Source organism: Salmo trutta, chromosome 28 (assembly GCF_901001165.1).
Source record: "Salmo trutta chromosome 28, fSalTru1.1, whole genome shotgun sequence".
Lineage (NCBI taxonomy): Eukaryota > Metazoa > Chordata > Actinopteri > Salmoniformes > Salmonidae > Salmo > Salmo trutta.
Window position 1 is genome coordinate 41,000,295 of NC_042984.1, and position 13,450 is coordinate 41,013,744.

Here is a 13,450-nt window from a genome sequence, read left to right on the forward strand (position 1 = left end):
GCCATAACAAAGGGGTTGAATACTTATTGACTCAAGACATTTCTGCGTCTCATTTTTGTATTAATTTGTACAAATTTCGAACAACATAATTTCACTTTGACATTATGGGGTATTGTGTGTAAGCCATTGACACAAAATCTCATTTTAAATTCAGGCTGGAAAAAGTTAAGCGATGTGAATACTCACTGTAGTATCATAATCCAGTAATTAAACAAATGCTTGTATTTTCTTAAGTCTAACAACCTTGCCAGCAGGCATGCCAGATAAGATAGTTAGAGACGCTACTTCTAACTTGATTGATAGCCTGAAATGGCTTGGTAGCTAGTTAAAGCCAATTTCATAAAATTGCTAGGTGGCTAGTGTTACATAGAAACAACATAACATTTTAGTTTTATTTCTTCATCAAGAGCAAATCAATACGCTACATAGATTGATCAAATTAATTTACAAACATACGTTCAAGTGAGTCCTGCTGTCACGTCCTGACCAGTAAAAGGGGTTATTTGTTATTGTAGTTTGGTCAGGGCGTGGCAGGGGGTGTTTGTTTTATGTGTTTCGGGGTTTTGATGCATGTTCTATATTTTCTATTTCTATGTTTATTCTAGGTTTCTCTTTCTATGTTGTGTTTTTTTAATGAACTCCAATTAGAGGCAGCTGGTGTTTGTTGTCTCTAATTGGAGGCCATATTTAGTGTGTTCGTTTTTGGGTGGTTGTTTCCGGTTTAGTCTGTGCACCTTACTGGACTGTTATCGTCGTTTTGTTTGTTTAAGTGTGTTTGCCTTCAATAAATACGAAGATGAGCAATATACCCGCTGCATATTGGTCCGATGATTTCTCCTCTTCAGACGACGAAGTTTATGACACCTGCCCATAAACGGAAGCTAAAACCTAATTATGTACGTGTCACTCGACACTCTCTCTCCTCCTCCACTGACGATACTGTCTGCACGCACTAGAGTATCTAACGTCCTGCTTAGCATATCTTTGCTCCGCTGTGCACCTTGAAGGAACCAGGGAACTCTTTGCTTGGTCCGGTCAGTGTGCCCCCTCTGCAAAATACGGCTGACAGATCTTTATATATAAATACTGATGATTAAACGTGGGCTTAAAAAATGAAGTTTAGTCATTCATTTAACATCTGAATTTAATTAACAGGACAAATCTGAGGAGGCACGTGGCCTGGTGCCCCCTATGGGCATGACGGCCTCTGAAAGTACACATACACATGCACGTCTGCACGCACACGCACACTTTCTCCCTCTCTCCTAACCCACAGCATGTATTACACAAGCCACTAGTCACTCGCCAGGCAGCCAAACCGAACACAAACTACTGTCACAATAAAACACTGTACAACTCAACACAACGGACAACAGAAATATGCCGCCCCATACAAAAGTAACGATTTAAAGCGTTTGTGCGTCATTGTCACGGTCTCACAACTGCTTTACATCAGTGAATCCCTCAGTGGCAGCTCTGGGATACACAAACAATGCTAAATATCTGGTAATACTTTACCTTAGTCTGGGTACCCCTCGTGTATGCATTCCTAAATGCCTTATAACAGCTACATAAGACTTACATAACATCAGCCATGGGAAACAAATGACTATTCCAATGACAGTGGGGTTGTGGTGAGCTGTGTGCCGGAGGCTGGCTTACCTAGATGTGGTGAAGAGGCCGTAGATCAGAGGGTTCTTCTTGTCCTTTCCATCATGGAGGATAAAGATGTCCTCTGGAAGGAGAAGAGATGGGACACATGACTTAGGTAATAGACTTTGGTCAAACTGTTTATAGGGCTGATTTGCAGTAAATAAGTGACAATACAGAGTTTGAGACTGTGGTAGGGTTGTGTGAGTTCTCTCTCTATGCGTGCGAGCGTGCGTGCATGTGTGTATCTGTGTGTATGTTTGTGTGTATGTGTTTGTGTGTGTGTGTGTGTGTGTGTGTGCGCACAGTGGTGTACTTATGTGCAAATATTTGAAAGTACTACATAAGTCGTTTTTTTGGGGTATCTGTATTTTACTTATTTTTTTTGACAACTTTTTCAATTTATTCCACTACATTCCTAAAGAAAATATTGACTTTATACTCCCATACATTTTCCCTGACCTCCAAAAAGTCAATAGAAAAAGGAAACGGTTCTGTCTGGTTTGTTTAATATAAGGAATTTCATGCATAGCATTTCCTTTTCCTTTTTTCCTTTTACTCAGGTATGACAATTGAATACTTTCTCCACCACTGTACTTAAGTACATTTAAAACCAGATACTTTTACTTCCAGTTTAGATGGTTTAGGTACTTTAGTTTGTTAAATCTTTCACCGAGCAGTCATTCTGAGTGGCGGTTGTGGGTGATTGGCTGCAGACCACCGCTGAAGGCTCTTGGCTGCAGACCACCGCTGAAGGCCCTAGGTTGCTGAGGAGCGTCGCTGGAGGCTCCGGGCTGAGGAGCGTCGCTGGAGGCTCCGGGCTGAGGAGCGTCGCTGGAGGCTCCGGACTAGGGATGCGCACTGGAGGTCCGATGCGTGGGACTGGCATAGGTGGCGCCAGACTGGTAACACGCACCTCAGGTCGAGTGCGGGGAGCAGGAACAGGACGTACTGGTCTATGGAGGCGCACTGGAGGGAGAGTGCGAGGAGCAGGCACAGGACGTACTGGGCTATGGAGGCGCACTGGAGGGAGAGTGCGAGGAGCAGGAATCGGTCTCACCGGACTGGGGAGACGCACTAAGGGCCGAGTGCTCACAGCAGGCACTGGCTGTACCGGGTTATGGATGCGCACTGAAAGGAGAGTGCGAAGAGCAGGCACAGGACATACTGGGCTTTGGAGGTGCACTGGAGAGAGAGTGCGAGGAGCAGGAATAGGACATACCGGTCTGTTGAGACTTACTGGAGACCTGGTGTGTATCGCCGGTATCACTTGTTCCGGAACTTCCACACACTTCTCAGGATGAGTACGGGGAGCTGACTCAGGTGGCACCAAACTGACGACACGTTCCTTTGGGAAAAACTCCACCAACTCAATAGCTCTCCCATTTCTCCCTTCTCCAAATTCTCCCTCTTCTCACGGATTGGCTCTGGTTTGCTCCTCGGCTCCGCCGACTGCTCCATGTGCCCCCCCCCACAAAAAAAAATATTGGGGTTTTTGTAGCTTCCCAGGTAGGCTCCGATAATGCTCGATTACCTGGCCCCAAGTCCAGTCTCTCCTCTCTTATCCACTCCTGATATGACCAGATGTCCATCTCCTCTCGAGCACGCTGCTTGATCCAGTTGTGGTGGGTAGTTCTGTAACGTGGGTCGTATAAAGGGGACCAAGGCGCAGCGTGTAGAGTGCTCTTATTTACTTTTAATGAATATACTTTTTACCAAAACAACAAAACGACTGACAACAGTTCCGTCAGGTGACATACACTACACAGAAAACAACTACCCACAAAACCCAGGAAGAAAAACCCCCTACTTAAATATGATCTCCAATCAGAAGCAACGAGGATCAGCTGCCTCCAATTAGAGATCAACCCCAAATAACCCCAACATAGAAATAGAAAACATCGAAAAACACAAAAACACCCCCTGTCACTCCCTGACCTACTCTACTATAGAAAATGACATCTTACTAGGATCAGGACGTGACAGTGATAACATAGTCCAATTGTTGGATATTCTCCTGGATTCCAATAGGACTTACTAATCACTTCGCAAACCAGTGTGTTGTGACTTGCACGTCTGATGGGCCAATGTGCCAGGATTATCAGACCACAATGTCGAGGATAACTAGGCCCTAACTGAAGGCCTTAAGAAATGTATAATATGTGGTCATAAAGGATTTACTTTTAATTGAAACACATTCACTTAGAAAGCCACTTGGTGAATGCTTTGGAACAGAAGTTACTGAATGCAACATGGCTGTCTCCGTCACTAACAAACACAGCCAGGGTTGGTATCGCTCACATTCACTCTAAAGGCATGCTTGAAAATATGCAAATACGGCTCTACACCCGACAGTGTTAAAACCCCAGCACCAGTGTTTAGTGTCTAAGCCGGGTTTTTTTTTACTAAACTAACATATCAAATTATTGTAAGATGGTCATACCAATGATCATTTAACTATTTGATTTTTTTATTTAAGGACCCCTTCAGGTATCAAAACAATATATTAAAACATTTATTTGAGGAAACATTGAATTTGGTCTTACTGCTTTTAGCGCATAGAAATGCATTGAATAACAGATCCAAACACGGAAAAACAAATAGTCCAAAATTAAATCAAAAGGAAGTTTGACTTAAAATGGCTGTCCTCTATCTGAGAGATAAGAAAGACCAGGAAATGATTTAATTTATTTTTGAACCATATTTAACAAAACCTTTTGATCACTCCCTATAAAGTGATCAATCATTAATTAAATTGGTACCGGGCAAACTGGTACCGGGCTTCCTTCAGACGAGTCTTGTGAGGCTTGTGGGAGTCCTAGAGCGAAACCAAAATGTACTTGTTCGTGAGAGTCTCACCTTTCCATAGAGGGGTCATATTAGTGTGTAGCGATAACTGTTTCGGATGCTACAGATGTGCTCGTGAAAAGACCAATTTTCGGGATGTCTCATGGTCTGACAAACGCCGAACGCTGTAGCTCGGCCACCTTCCACTACAAATGCGGAAGGCTGCCATTGGTGGATGTGGTGGATTGAGACGCAGCCCATGCAAAAAAACTGATCTCTCTAGTTTAAACAGATGGATTTTGATGGGGATTTGTGTATTATGCTAATTCGGTTTATGCGGGGGCGCGGACACCGACTTTAGGGTTCATGTGTTCCAAAACATGTTCACACTGTGACGTGTTTTTATTGGAATTCTAAATGCAGAAAAGTGTTTAGTTATGGGCTCCCGAGTGGCGCAGCGGCCTAAGGCACTTCATCTCAGTGCAAGAGGCGTCACTATAGTCCCTGGTTTGAATCCAGGCTGTATCACATCTGGCCGTGATCGGGAGTCCCATAGGGCGGTGCACAATTGGCCCAGCGTCGTCCGGGGTAGGCCGTCATTGTAAATAGGAATTTGTTCTTAACTGACTTGTCTAGTTAAATGAAATGAAAATGAATTGTGTTCAGATCCTAAAAACGTGGTTTTACAATATAGGCGCCAAAGTTCCGGAGCATGTCTATAAGGTATCTTTACTTTTACTCAAGTATGATAATTAGTTATGATTACTTCTTCCATCACTGAGTGTGTGTGTGTGTGTGTGTGTGTGTGTGTGTGTGTGTGTGTGCGTGTGGGCCAGCATTCATGCGCGTGAGAGTGAGTATGTGTATGTGTGTGTGTTCAAGTGTGTTCCCATGTGCGCGCATGTGTGTGTGTGTTCCTCATGCCGTTTGGGGTGATGGTACGGCTGAGTGGGCCAGTCTAATGAATCCCAGGCAGTAATATCCCATCTCAGTGTGAGAGCTGGAGACGAGCTGATCCTCCATGACCAATCCTCATGTATCAGCCCTCCCCTGCCACGCAGCCAGGCCTCTCTGCCTGTCTGTCCCCTAAGGCCCCCACACTGTCCTCTATCCCTTCCCCACGACACAGATCAACTACTGACCAAATACATGACACGTGTACATGTACACAAACAAGACGTAGATATGTACACTCGCACAGTCTACACACAGTACACGCAATACACAAACACACGCCCATTAACACATGAACAGACAAACGCAAAGCACACACACACACACACACACACACACACACAGTATGTATGGTGGCTTGTATTTGAGGTGTGGGACACAGAAAAGGGTATTATTACTCTCACATTCCTCTTGTTCCTGCTGCTTCATGTGTCCTCGATGGGATCAGACTGGTGGAAATCTAATCTCATCTCCCACACACACACACACACACACACACACACACACACACACACACACACACACAAGAGAATGCCAAGAGTGTGGAAAGCTGTCACCAAGGCAAAGGATGGTTACTTTGAAAAAATCTCAAATATAAAACACTTTTTTTGGTTACTACATGATTCCATATGTGTTATTTCATAGTTTTGATGTCTTCACTATTATTCTACACTGTAGAAAATTGTCAAATAAAGAAAAACCCTTGAATGAGTAGGTGTGTCCAAACTTGACTGGTACTGTACATCACTGCACACACACAACGTTGCACGCATACACACACTGCAGCACACACACAAATGCCGCCGCATAGCCCAGGGCACAACACACAGCAGAGGACTCTGGGTACACCATGCTGCAGAGGCACCTCTCTCTCGCTCTCTCTCTCAAACCCTGCCTAGAATGCATTAACTTTCTCCTACATTATACTTCTCCCTTTGTTTGTACATTATACTTCATCCTACTTTCTCTCTCTTTCTCTCTCTCTGTCTGTCTGAACGATCATCTTCCGTTTATCTCTCAAATCCAGCTTTTGAAGTCTCTCTTCCAATACATTTCTTTGTCTTTCACTTTGTCCTCCCAACCCTCTCGTTCTTTCTCTCCCTCTGTGTCTCATTTTCTCTCCCGAGGGCTCTACTTGTGTCAGTTTCTCTAAACAAAGAGATCTGTTCCCCTGGTGGGAGATATCCTTGTCTTGCCCACACCCCTCCAGCTCTAGCCCCTATCTTCCCCAGCCTTATCCCAGAAAATACCCTTCTCCTCAACTCTCCACCCCTCCTATTCCCTCATCCGAGCTAGGCTATCTAGGGTCTAGGATGTGGGCGCCCACACGTGCGCACGCACACAGTGACACACACACATATACACACACCAACTTCCTCTAAATCATTGAAATCTATAAACCCCAAACTCCTCAAGACTTTGTTGTCCTCTGCTTCGGGACCTGAGTGGTCTAACCTAAACTTTGTGGTCAACCAGTTAGTGTCTCCCGGTCCAAACTGATGGTATGACTGTCCTGAATAACAACACAGTAACAGGCCAGTGAATTCCTTCTCTCCTGGCTTTATACGTCTGTTTATGGGCTTCTGGCCAGATACGCCCTTCAAATGTTTCCAACTGATGAACACATTCAAAAGACATTTTAGATATCTATATGTAGACCTATTAAAACACTTTTTTTTTTATTATACTCCGATACTCTGAGAGCTTCCCTAACAAGAGCTTCCCTAACAAGAGCTTCCCTAACAAGAGCTTCCCTAACAAGCAGTGGTGGAAAAAGTATCAAATTGTTTTTCTTGAGTAACAGTAAAGAAAGATAAGTTAATACAAAATGACTGAAGTAAAAGTGAAAGTCCCCCAGTAAAATCCTACTTGAGTAAAAGTCAAAAAGAATTTGCTTTTCAATATACTTAAGTGTCAAAAGTAAATGTAATTGCTAAAATACACTTAAGTATCTAAAGTCAAAGTAAAAGTATAAATCCTTTCACATTCCTTATATTAAGCAAACCAGACGGCACCATTTTCTTGATTGATTTATTTACGGATAGCTAGGGGCTATACTCCCAACACGAAGCATTTGAGTTTAGTGATCAGAGGCAGTAGGGATGTTCTCTGTTTAGTGAGTCCACCAGATCAGAGGCAGTAGGGATGACCAGAGATGTTCTCTTTTAGTGAGTCCACCAGATCAGAGGCAGTAGGGATGTTCTCTGTTTAGTGAGTCCACCAGATCAGAGGCAGTAGGGATGTTCTCTGTTTAGTGAGTCCACCAGATCAGAGGCAGTAGGGATGTTCTCTGTTTAGTGAGTCCACCAGATCAGAGGCAGTAGGGATGTTCTCTGTTTAGTGAGTCCACCAGATCAGAGGCAGTAGGGATGTTCTCTGTTTAGTGAGTCCACCAGATCAGAGGCAGTAGGGATGTTCTCTGTTTAGTGAGTCCACCAGATCAGAGGCAGTAGGGATGTTCTCTGTTTAGTAAGTCCACCAGATCAGAGGCAGTAGGGATGACCAGAGATGTTCTCTGTTTAGTGAGTCCACCAGATCAGAGGCAGTAGGGATGACCAGAGATGTTCTCTGTTTAGTGAGTCCACCAGATCAGAGGCAGTAGGGATGACCAGAGATGTTCTCTGTTTAGTGAGTCCACCAGATCAGAGGCAGTAGGGATGACCAGGGATGTTCTCTGTTTAGTGAGTCCACCAGATCAGAGGCAGTAGGGATGACCAGAGATGTTCTCTGTTTAGTGAGTCCACCAGATCAGAGGCAGTAGGGATGACCAGAGATGTTCTCTGTTTAGTGAGTCCACCAGATCAGAGGCAGTAGGGATGACCAGAGATGTTCTCTGTTTAGCGAGTCCACCAGATCAGAGGCAGTAGGGATGACCAGAGATGTTCTCTGTTTAGCGAGTCCACCAGATCAGAGGCAGTAGGGATGACCAGAGATGTTCTCTGTTTAGCGAGTCCACCAGATCAGAGGCAGTAGGGATGACCAGAGATGTTCTCTGTTTAGTGAGTCCACCAGATCAGAGGCAGTAGGGATGACCAGAGATGTTCTCTTGATAAGTGCGTGAATTGGACCATTTTCCTGTCCTGCTAAGCATTCAAAATGTAACGAGTACTTTTGGGTGTCACGAAACTATATGGAATAAAAAGTACATTATTTTCTTTAGAAATGTAGTGGAGTAAAAGTAAAAGCTGTCAAAAATATAAATAGTAAAGTACAGATTCCCCCAAAAAGTACTTAAGTAGAATTATATTTACTTTAGTACCTTACACCACTGCTAACCATGTCTCTCATAAGCTTTCAATCAAAGACTACAGTTGGTAACACTTTATTCTGACTGTAGGAGGATTAGAAACTAATGTATTTAATAAGTACTGATGGTTGAGTGCTCCAGACTGTAAACAATCCCTTTCACCTGTACAAACACTGATGACCTGCCAGGATAGTGGCTCTTGTTAAAGTTGACACCCAAATATTCTTGTAGAAGTTCCGGCATCGATAACAGCCTGGCTCCTTCAACATGAGGGACCCGGACCCGAACAAGGCGCTCATGCGATTCGTAGTGTTTCTGGCCGACGGAGCGCGTCGTAAACACAACACCGGCGGCATTCTTGGGCTGATGGGATCTTTTCAGTTGCAACGTGTCCCGGGGCAGGTTGTTGTGTGGGGATGTTTATGTTCATCTTCCTACTCACTGTCCTGGGTGAGACGGGTTGCACAGGGAGTTGTCTGTGTGTGATGTTTGTGTTTGTGTGTATGTTTGTGTGTTTGTGTGTGTGTGTGTGTTATGATGTGTGTGGTTCACTATGCCTCAGTATAACCCCAGAGGGGGGGGGGGGGGGGGGGGGGGTGTTGTTTATTTTACTGGCTGGTTGTGTTTACAGAAACAGATGTGATAAGCGAACGGTCCTGTCTCTCGGTCTCGCTTCTAGCAAGGCCAACTACCGATCACATCACTGACTGATACTCTATGGCCCATAAAACTAGCGATGAGGGAGTGCATGCACACATGTACACTCACACAGACACACAGACACACACAGACACACACAGACTTGAAAAAAACTCTCTAATAGAGACTTCATAGTCGTTGCCAGGGCGACTAGTGCTGAAGTATTACAAAGGCAGAGCAGGGTAAAGGGACAGGGCTGCTGGTCACCGTGGTAACAGAGTGGAATACCACAAGCCAGGGTGGAGTGGAGTTATGCTGGCTGCGTGATCAAAAACACTAAGCTTTCTGTAGGCCAAACATAGACTCTTCACTTCTATATACAGTGCCCTCAGAATGCATTGATACCGCTTGACTTATTCCACGCTATGTTGTGTTACAGCCTGAATTCAAAAACGGATTAAATCGATTTTTTCTCACCCAGCTACATACAATACCCCATAATGACAAAGTGAAAACATGTTTTTAGACATTTTAGCACATTTATTGAAAATGAAATGCAGAATACAAAAGTATTCACACCCCTGCCTGAGTCAATACTTTGTAGAACCACCTTTTGTGGCGATTGCAGCTGTGAGTCTTTTTGGGTAAGTATCCTAAGAACTTTGCACACCTGGATTGTACAATATTTTACCATTATACTTTTTTAAATTGTTGATCATTGCTAGACAGCCATTTTCAAGTCTTGCTATAGATTTTCAAGTCGATTTAAGTCAAAACAGTAACAAGGCAACTCGGAAGCATTCAATGTCGTCTCAGTAAGCAACTCCAGTATAGATTTGTCCTTGTGTTTTAGGTTATTGTCCTGCTGAAAGGTGAATTTGTCTTCTAGTGTCTGTTGGAAAGCAGACTGAACCAGATTTTCCTCTACGATTGTGCCTGTGCTTATAACTGTATTTCGTTTATTCCGATGACAAGCATACCCATAACATGATGCAGCCACCACCATGATTGAAAATATGAAGAGTGGTACTCAGTGATGTTTTGGATTTGCCCCAAACCAAACACTATTTATTCAGGACGAAAAAGTAAAAAATGTCCTTGCCAAATTTTTTGCAGTATTACGTAATAACCTTTTACTGCAGTGGGCTAAATCAGGGTCACACAGAGTGTTTATTGGTAGTCTTAAACAAATCTATTTTGAAACAAAAGTATACACCTCACACACATGGTTATGGGCTTAAAAATAGAAGACACCTTCACCATGTCAGATATCAAGTTGTAATGTATTAAGTTAGAATTTGAATCCCAATGTTACACTTTACATACATCACAGAAGACTGAAATATAACAAAACCGTTTGACATAGAAGCACCGGATTTTCAGCAGCTTGTTTATTAATTATGAAATTATGAAGAATTTTAATAACATTCAACCCATGAGGCAACTAGGTCATTTGACTGCAGGAAAGGGCTATGTGCCTTGTTGCAAACAGGAAGCATGTTTTGTTATATTTCTATTCTGCACATGCTTCCTTCTTTTCACTCTGTCATTTAGGTTAGTATTGTGGAGTAACTACAATGTTGTTGATCCATCGTCAGTTTTCTCATATCACAACCATTAAAGTTAGTAACTGTTTTAAAATCACCATTGGCCTCATGGTGAAATACCTGAGCTGTTTCCTTCCTCTCCAGCAACTGAGTTAGGAAGGAGTCGAAGGACGCCTGTCTCTTTGTACTGACTGAGTGTGTTGATACACCATCCAAAGCCCAATTAATAACTTCACCACGCTCAAAGGAATATATTCAGCGTCTGCTTTTATTTGTACACATCCACCTATCAGTGGTGTCCTTCTTTGCGAGGCATTGGAAAACCTCCCTGGTCTTTGTGGTTGTATCTGTGCTTGAAATCCATTACTCGATTGAGGGACCTTACAGATAATTGTATGTGTGGGGAACAGAGATGAGGTAGACCTTACAAAATCATTTGAACCACTATTATTGAACACGGAATGAGTCCATGCAACTTATTATGCGATTTGTTAAGCACATTTTTACTCCTGAACTTATTTAGGCTTTCCACAACAAAGCGTTTGAATACTTATTGACTGAAGACATTTCAGCTTACCATTTTTAATTCATAAAAAAAAAATAATACACTAACAAAATTCCACTTTGATATTATGGGGTATTGTGTGTAGATCAGTGGCACAAAATGTCAATTGAATAAATGTTTTAACCAGGCTGCAACACACCAAAATGTGGAAAAAGCCAAGTGGTGTGAATACATTCTGAAGGCACCGTAGCTGCTGTAGAGCCAATACAGTCTATACAATATCCACTCCCTCCTCCACTGCTGTCTTATTGAGATTCAACACCATTAACCTATGGTATGTCTGTTGAACATCAGTATGATTATTTGTGTTTCCACTTGGTGAATTGATGGTCATGGTCAGTGAGCTTATGGTCGTGTGTGTGTGGTCACTGGTCAGTAAGAGCGGGGTAAAGTTGATAGTTCATACTCACGTAGTTGGTCAAAGTGAGTCTGTATCCCGTCGGGTCCAGGGATAGAGCACACGATACGTGCCTTCTGGAAGGTGCTCCACTTGTTCACCAGACTCCGCTGGCCCCCGATGTCATTCTGCACACGCAATGATTAGAATAGATGTCACTATCGACAGACAGAAACCGTGATAGTAAGACGGTAAACAAACACACATATACAAGCACGTCGACAAACACACAAGTGCACGTGCCAGTTTTACGTAAACACACACACACACACCACACACACACACACACACCCGTACATCGGTACCAGTACACACAGGCACGTAGAGATCCTTACCTTGCAAACACGCGCCACTCTGGAGTACAGCACCTTCCCAGCAGCCCCCTCTGCCTCCTGAGCGCGCTCAGTGAAGAACACGTACACCTTATCATCCTCTGGGTTATCAGTCTCCGCCATCCAGGCCACCTTAACAAACTGGGCATCTGACAGAGAGTGAGAGAGAAGAGACATTTTACCATTTAGATGGAGAGAAGTAGAGAGAGAGAGAGTGTGAAAAATATGTTTACAAATTAGAGAGAATGAGAGGAAATGAGTGAAAGAGTGAAAGAGAGAACAAAGATAAATGATTGAGTTTTTATTGTTTAATTTATACACTTCCTTACCCTGCAGCCAGGAGGAATCGTACTGCTCGGTGCGGATCACATGACGACTGCCCAGGCTGCGGAAGAAGGCAGAGTCTCGACTCATGAAGTCAGATGAGATCCCAGCATACAGCTCCCCACCTGGACACGGATACAGAAAAACACATGATCCAACATACTATATAGGCGTACCCATGGAAAAAGCACAAACACGTCATTATCGACGTACACCTATAAGGACATCAAACAGGTCTTCGTATTAGTGTGAACTCACTCACACACAAGACATTTGTTCACAGACATACTGTGTGTGGTCTTACCAATAATGGCCGAGGCAGTTCTCTGGTGCGGATCATATGGACACTTTCCCTTCCCGCATTCAGTCTGTCCAAATGATAGAGTTTGTCGCTCCGACTGTCAAAGAAACAGAATTGAATAGACACAATTTAAACACTCTACACACATGCACTAACTCACACATGGGCACACACTACTGCCACATGACCAGGGCTGACTGGCCATCTGGCATTACGGGCAAATGCCAGATGGGCTTGTCAATGTTTAGCCAGTGGCCATGTCTGTCTTGTTTTTTTTTTACGTAAAATTATCATTATCTGGCTAATAATGGGGGCGTCAAGAAAAAAATGAAATGGTCCGGTGTGTTCGAAATGCCAGGGGATGATTTTTGGTCCCAGTCCGCCCCAGCACATAACTCATGAACAGTACAACTCTAAAACTCTCCCAGACTTGTGTATTAAGGAGGCAGTAATCTCTGTAAATATTTGGGTGAAAAATTTGTGAAATGCAATGTGAGGGAGGCAGCGCCGCTGGCCTCTCAAAGCATCGCGTCCCCTCGTGTCCTTGCTCAGGAGTCTAAGCCCCTTTCATGGGTTTTGCACCTTCTCCCAGAAACACAGACACCAGCACACATGGGGACCTGAAGGCAGTGTGTGAGAAAGTGAAAGAAGAGAGAGAGGAAGAGCACGGGAGTTTAGCTAAGAATCGTTGAGACGTGGGGCAAACA

General features: G+C 43.6%; 1 protein-coding gene across 2 annotated transcripts in view; it reads right to left on the reverse strand.

Annotated features, from left to right (window-relative positions):
• The window catches only part of sema3h (sema domain, immunoglobulin domain (Ig), short basic domain, secreted, (semaphorin) 3H), a 31,844-nt gene that overhangs the window by 8,186 nt on the left and 10,208 nt on the right, over positions 1 to 13,450 (reverse strand). For both annotated transcript variants that reach the window (XM_029720078.1, XM_029720077.1), the window contains exons 5-9: positions 12,747 to 12,840; positions 12,448 to 12,567; positions 12,122 to 12,267; positions 11,800 to 11,914; positions 1,663 to 1,735 (exon numbers count right to left, since the gene is read on the reverse strand). In XM_029720078.1, coding sequence (XP_029575938.1) covers positions 1,663 to 1,735; positions 11,800 to 11,914; positions 12,122 to 12,267; positions 12,448 to 12,567; positions 12,747 to 12,840 — 548 coding nt within the window. The remainder of the gene's footprint in view (positions 1 to 1,662; positions 1,736 to 11,799; positions 11,915 to 12,121; positions 12,268 to 12,447; positions 12,568 to 12,746; positions 12,841 to 13,450) is intronic.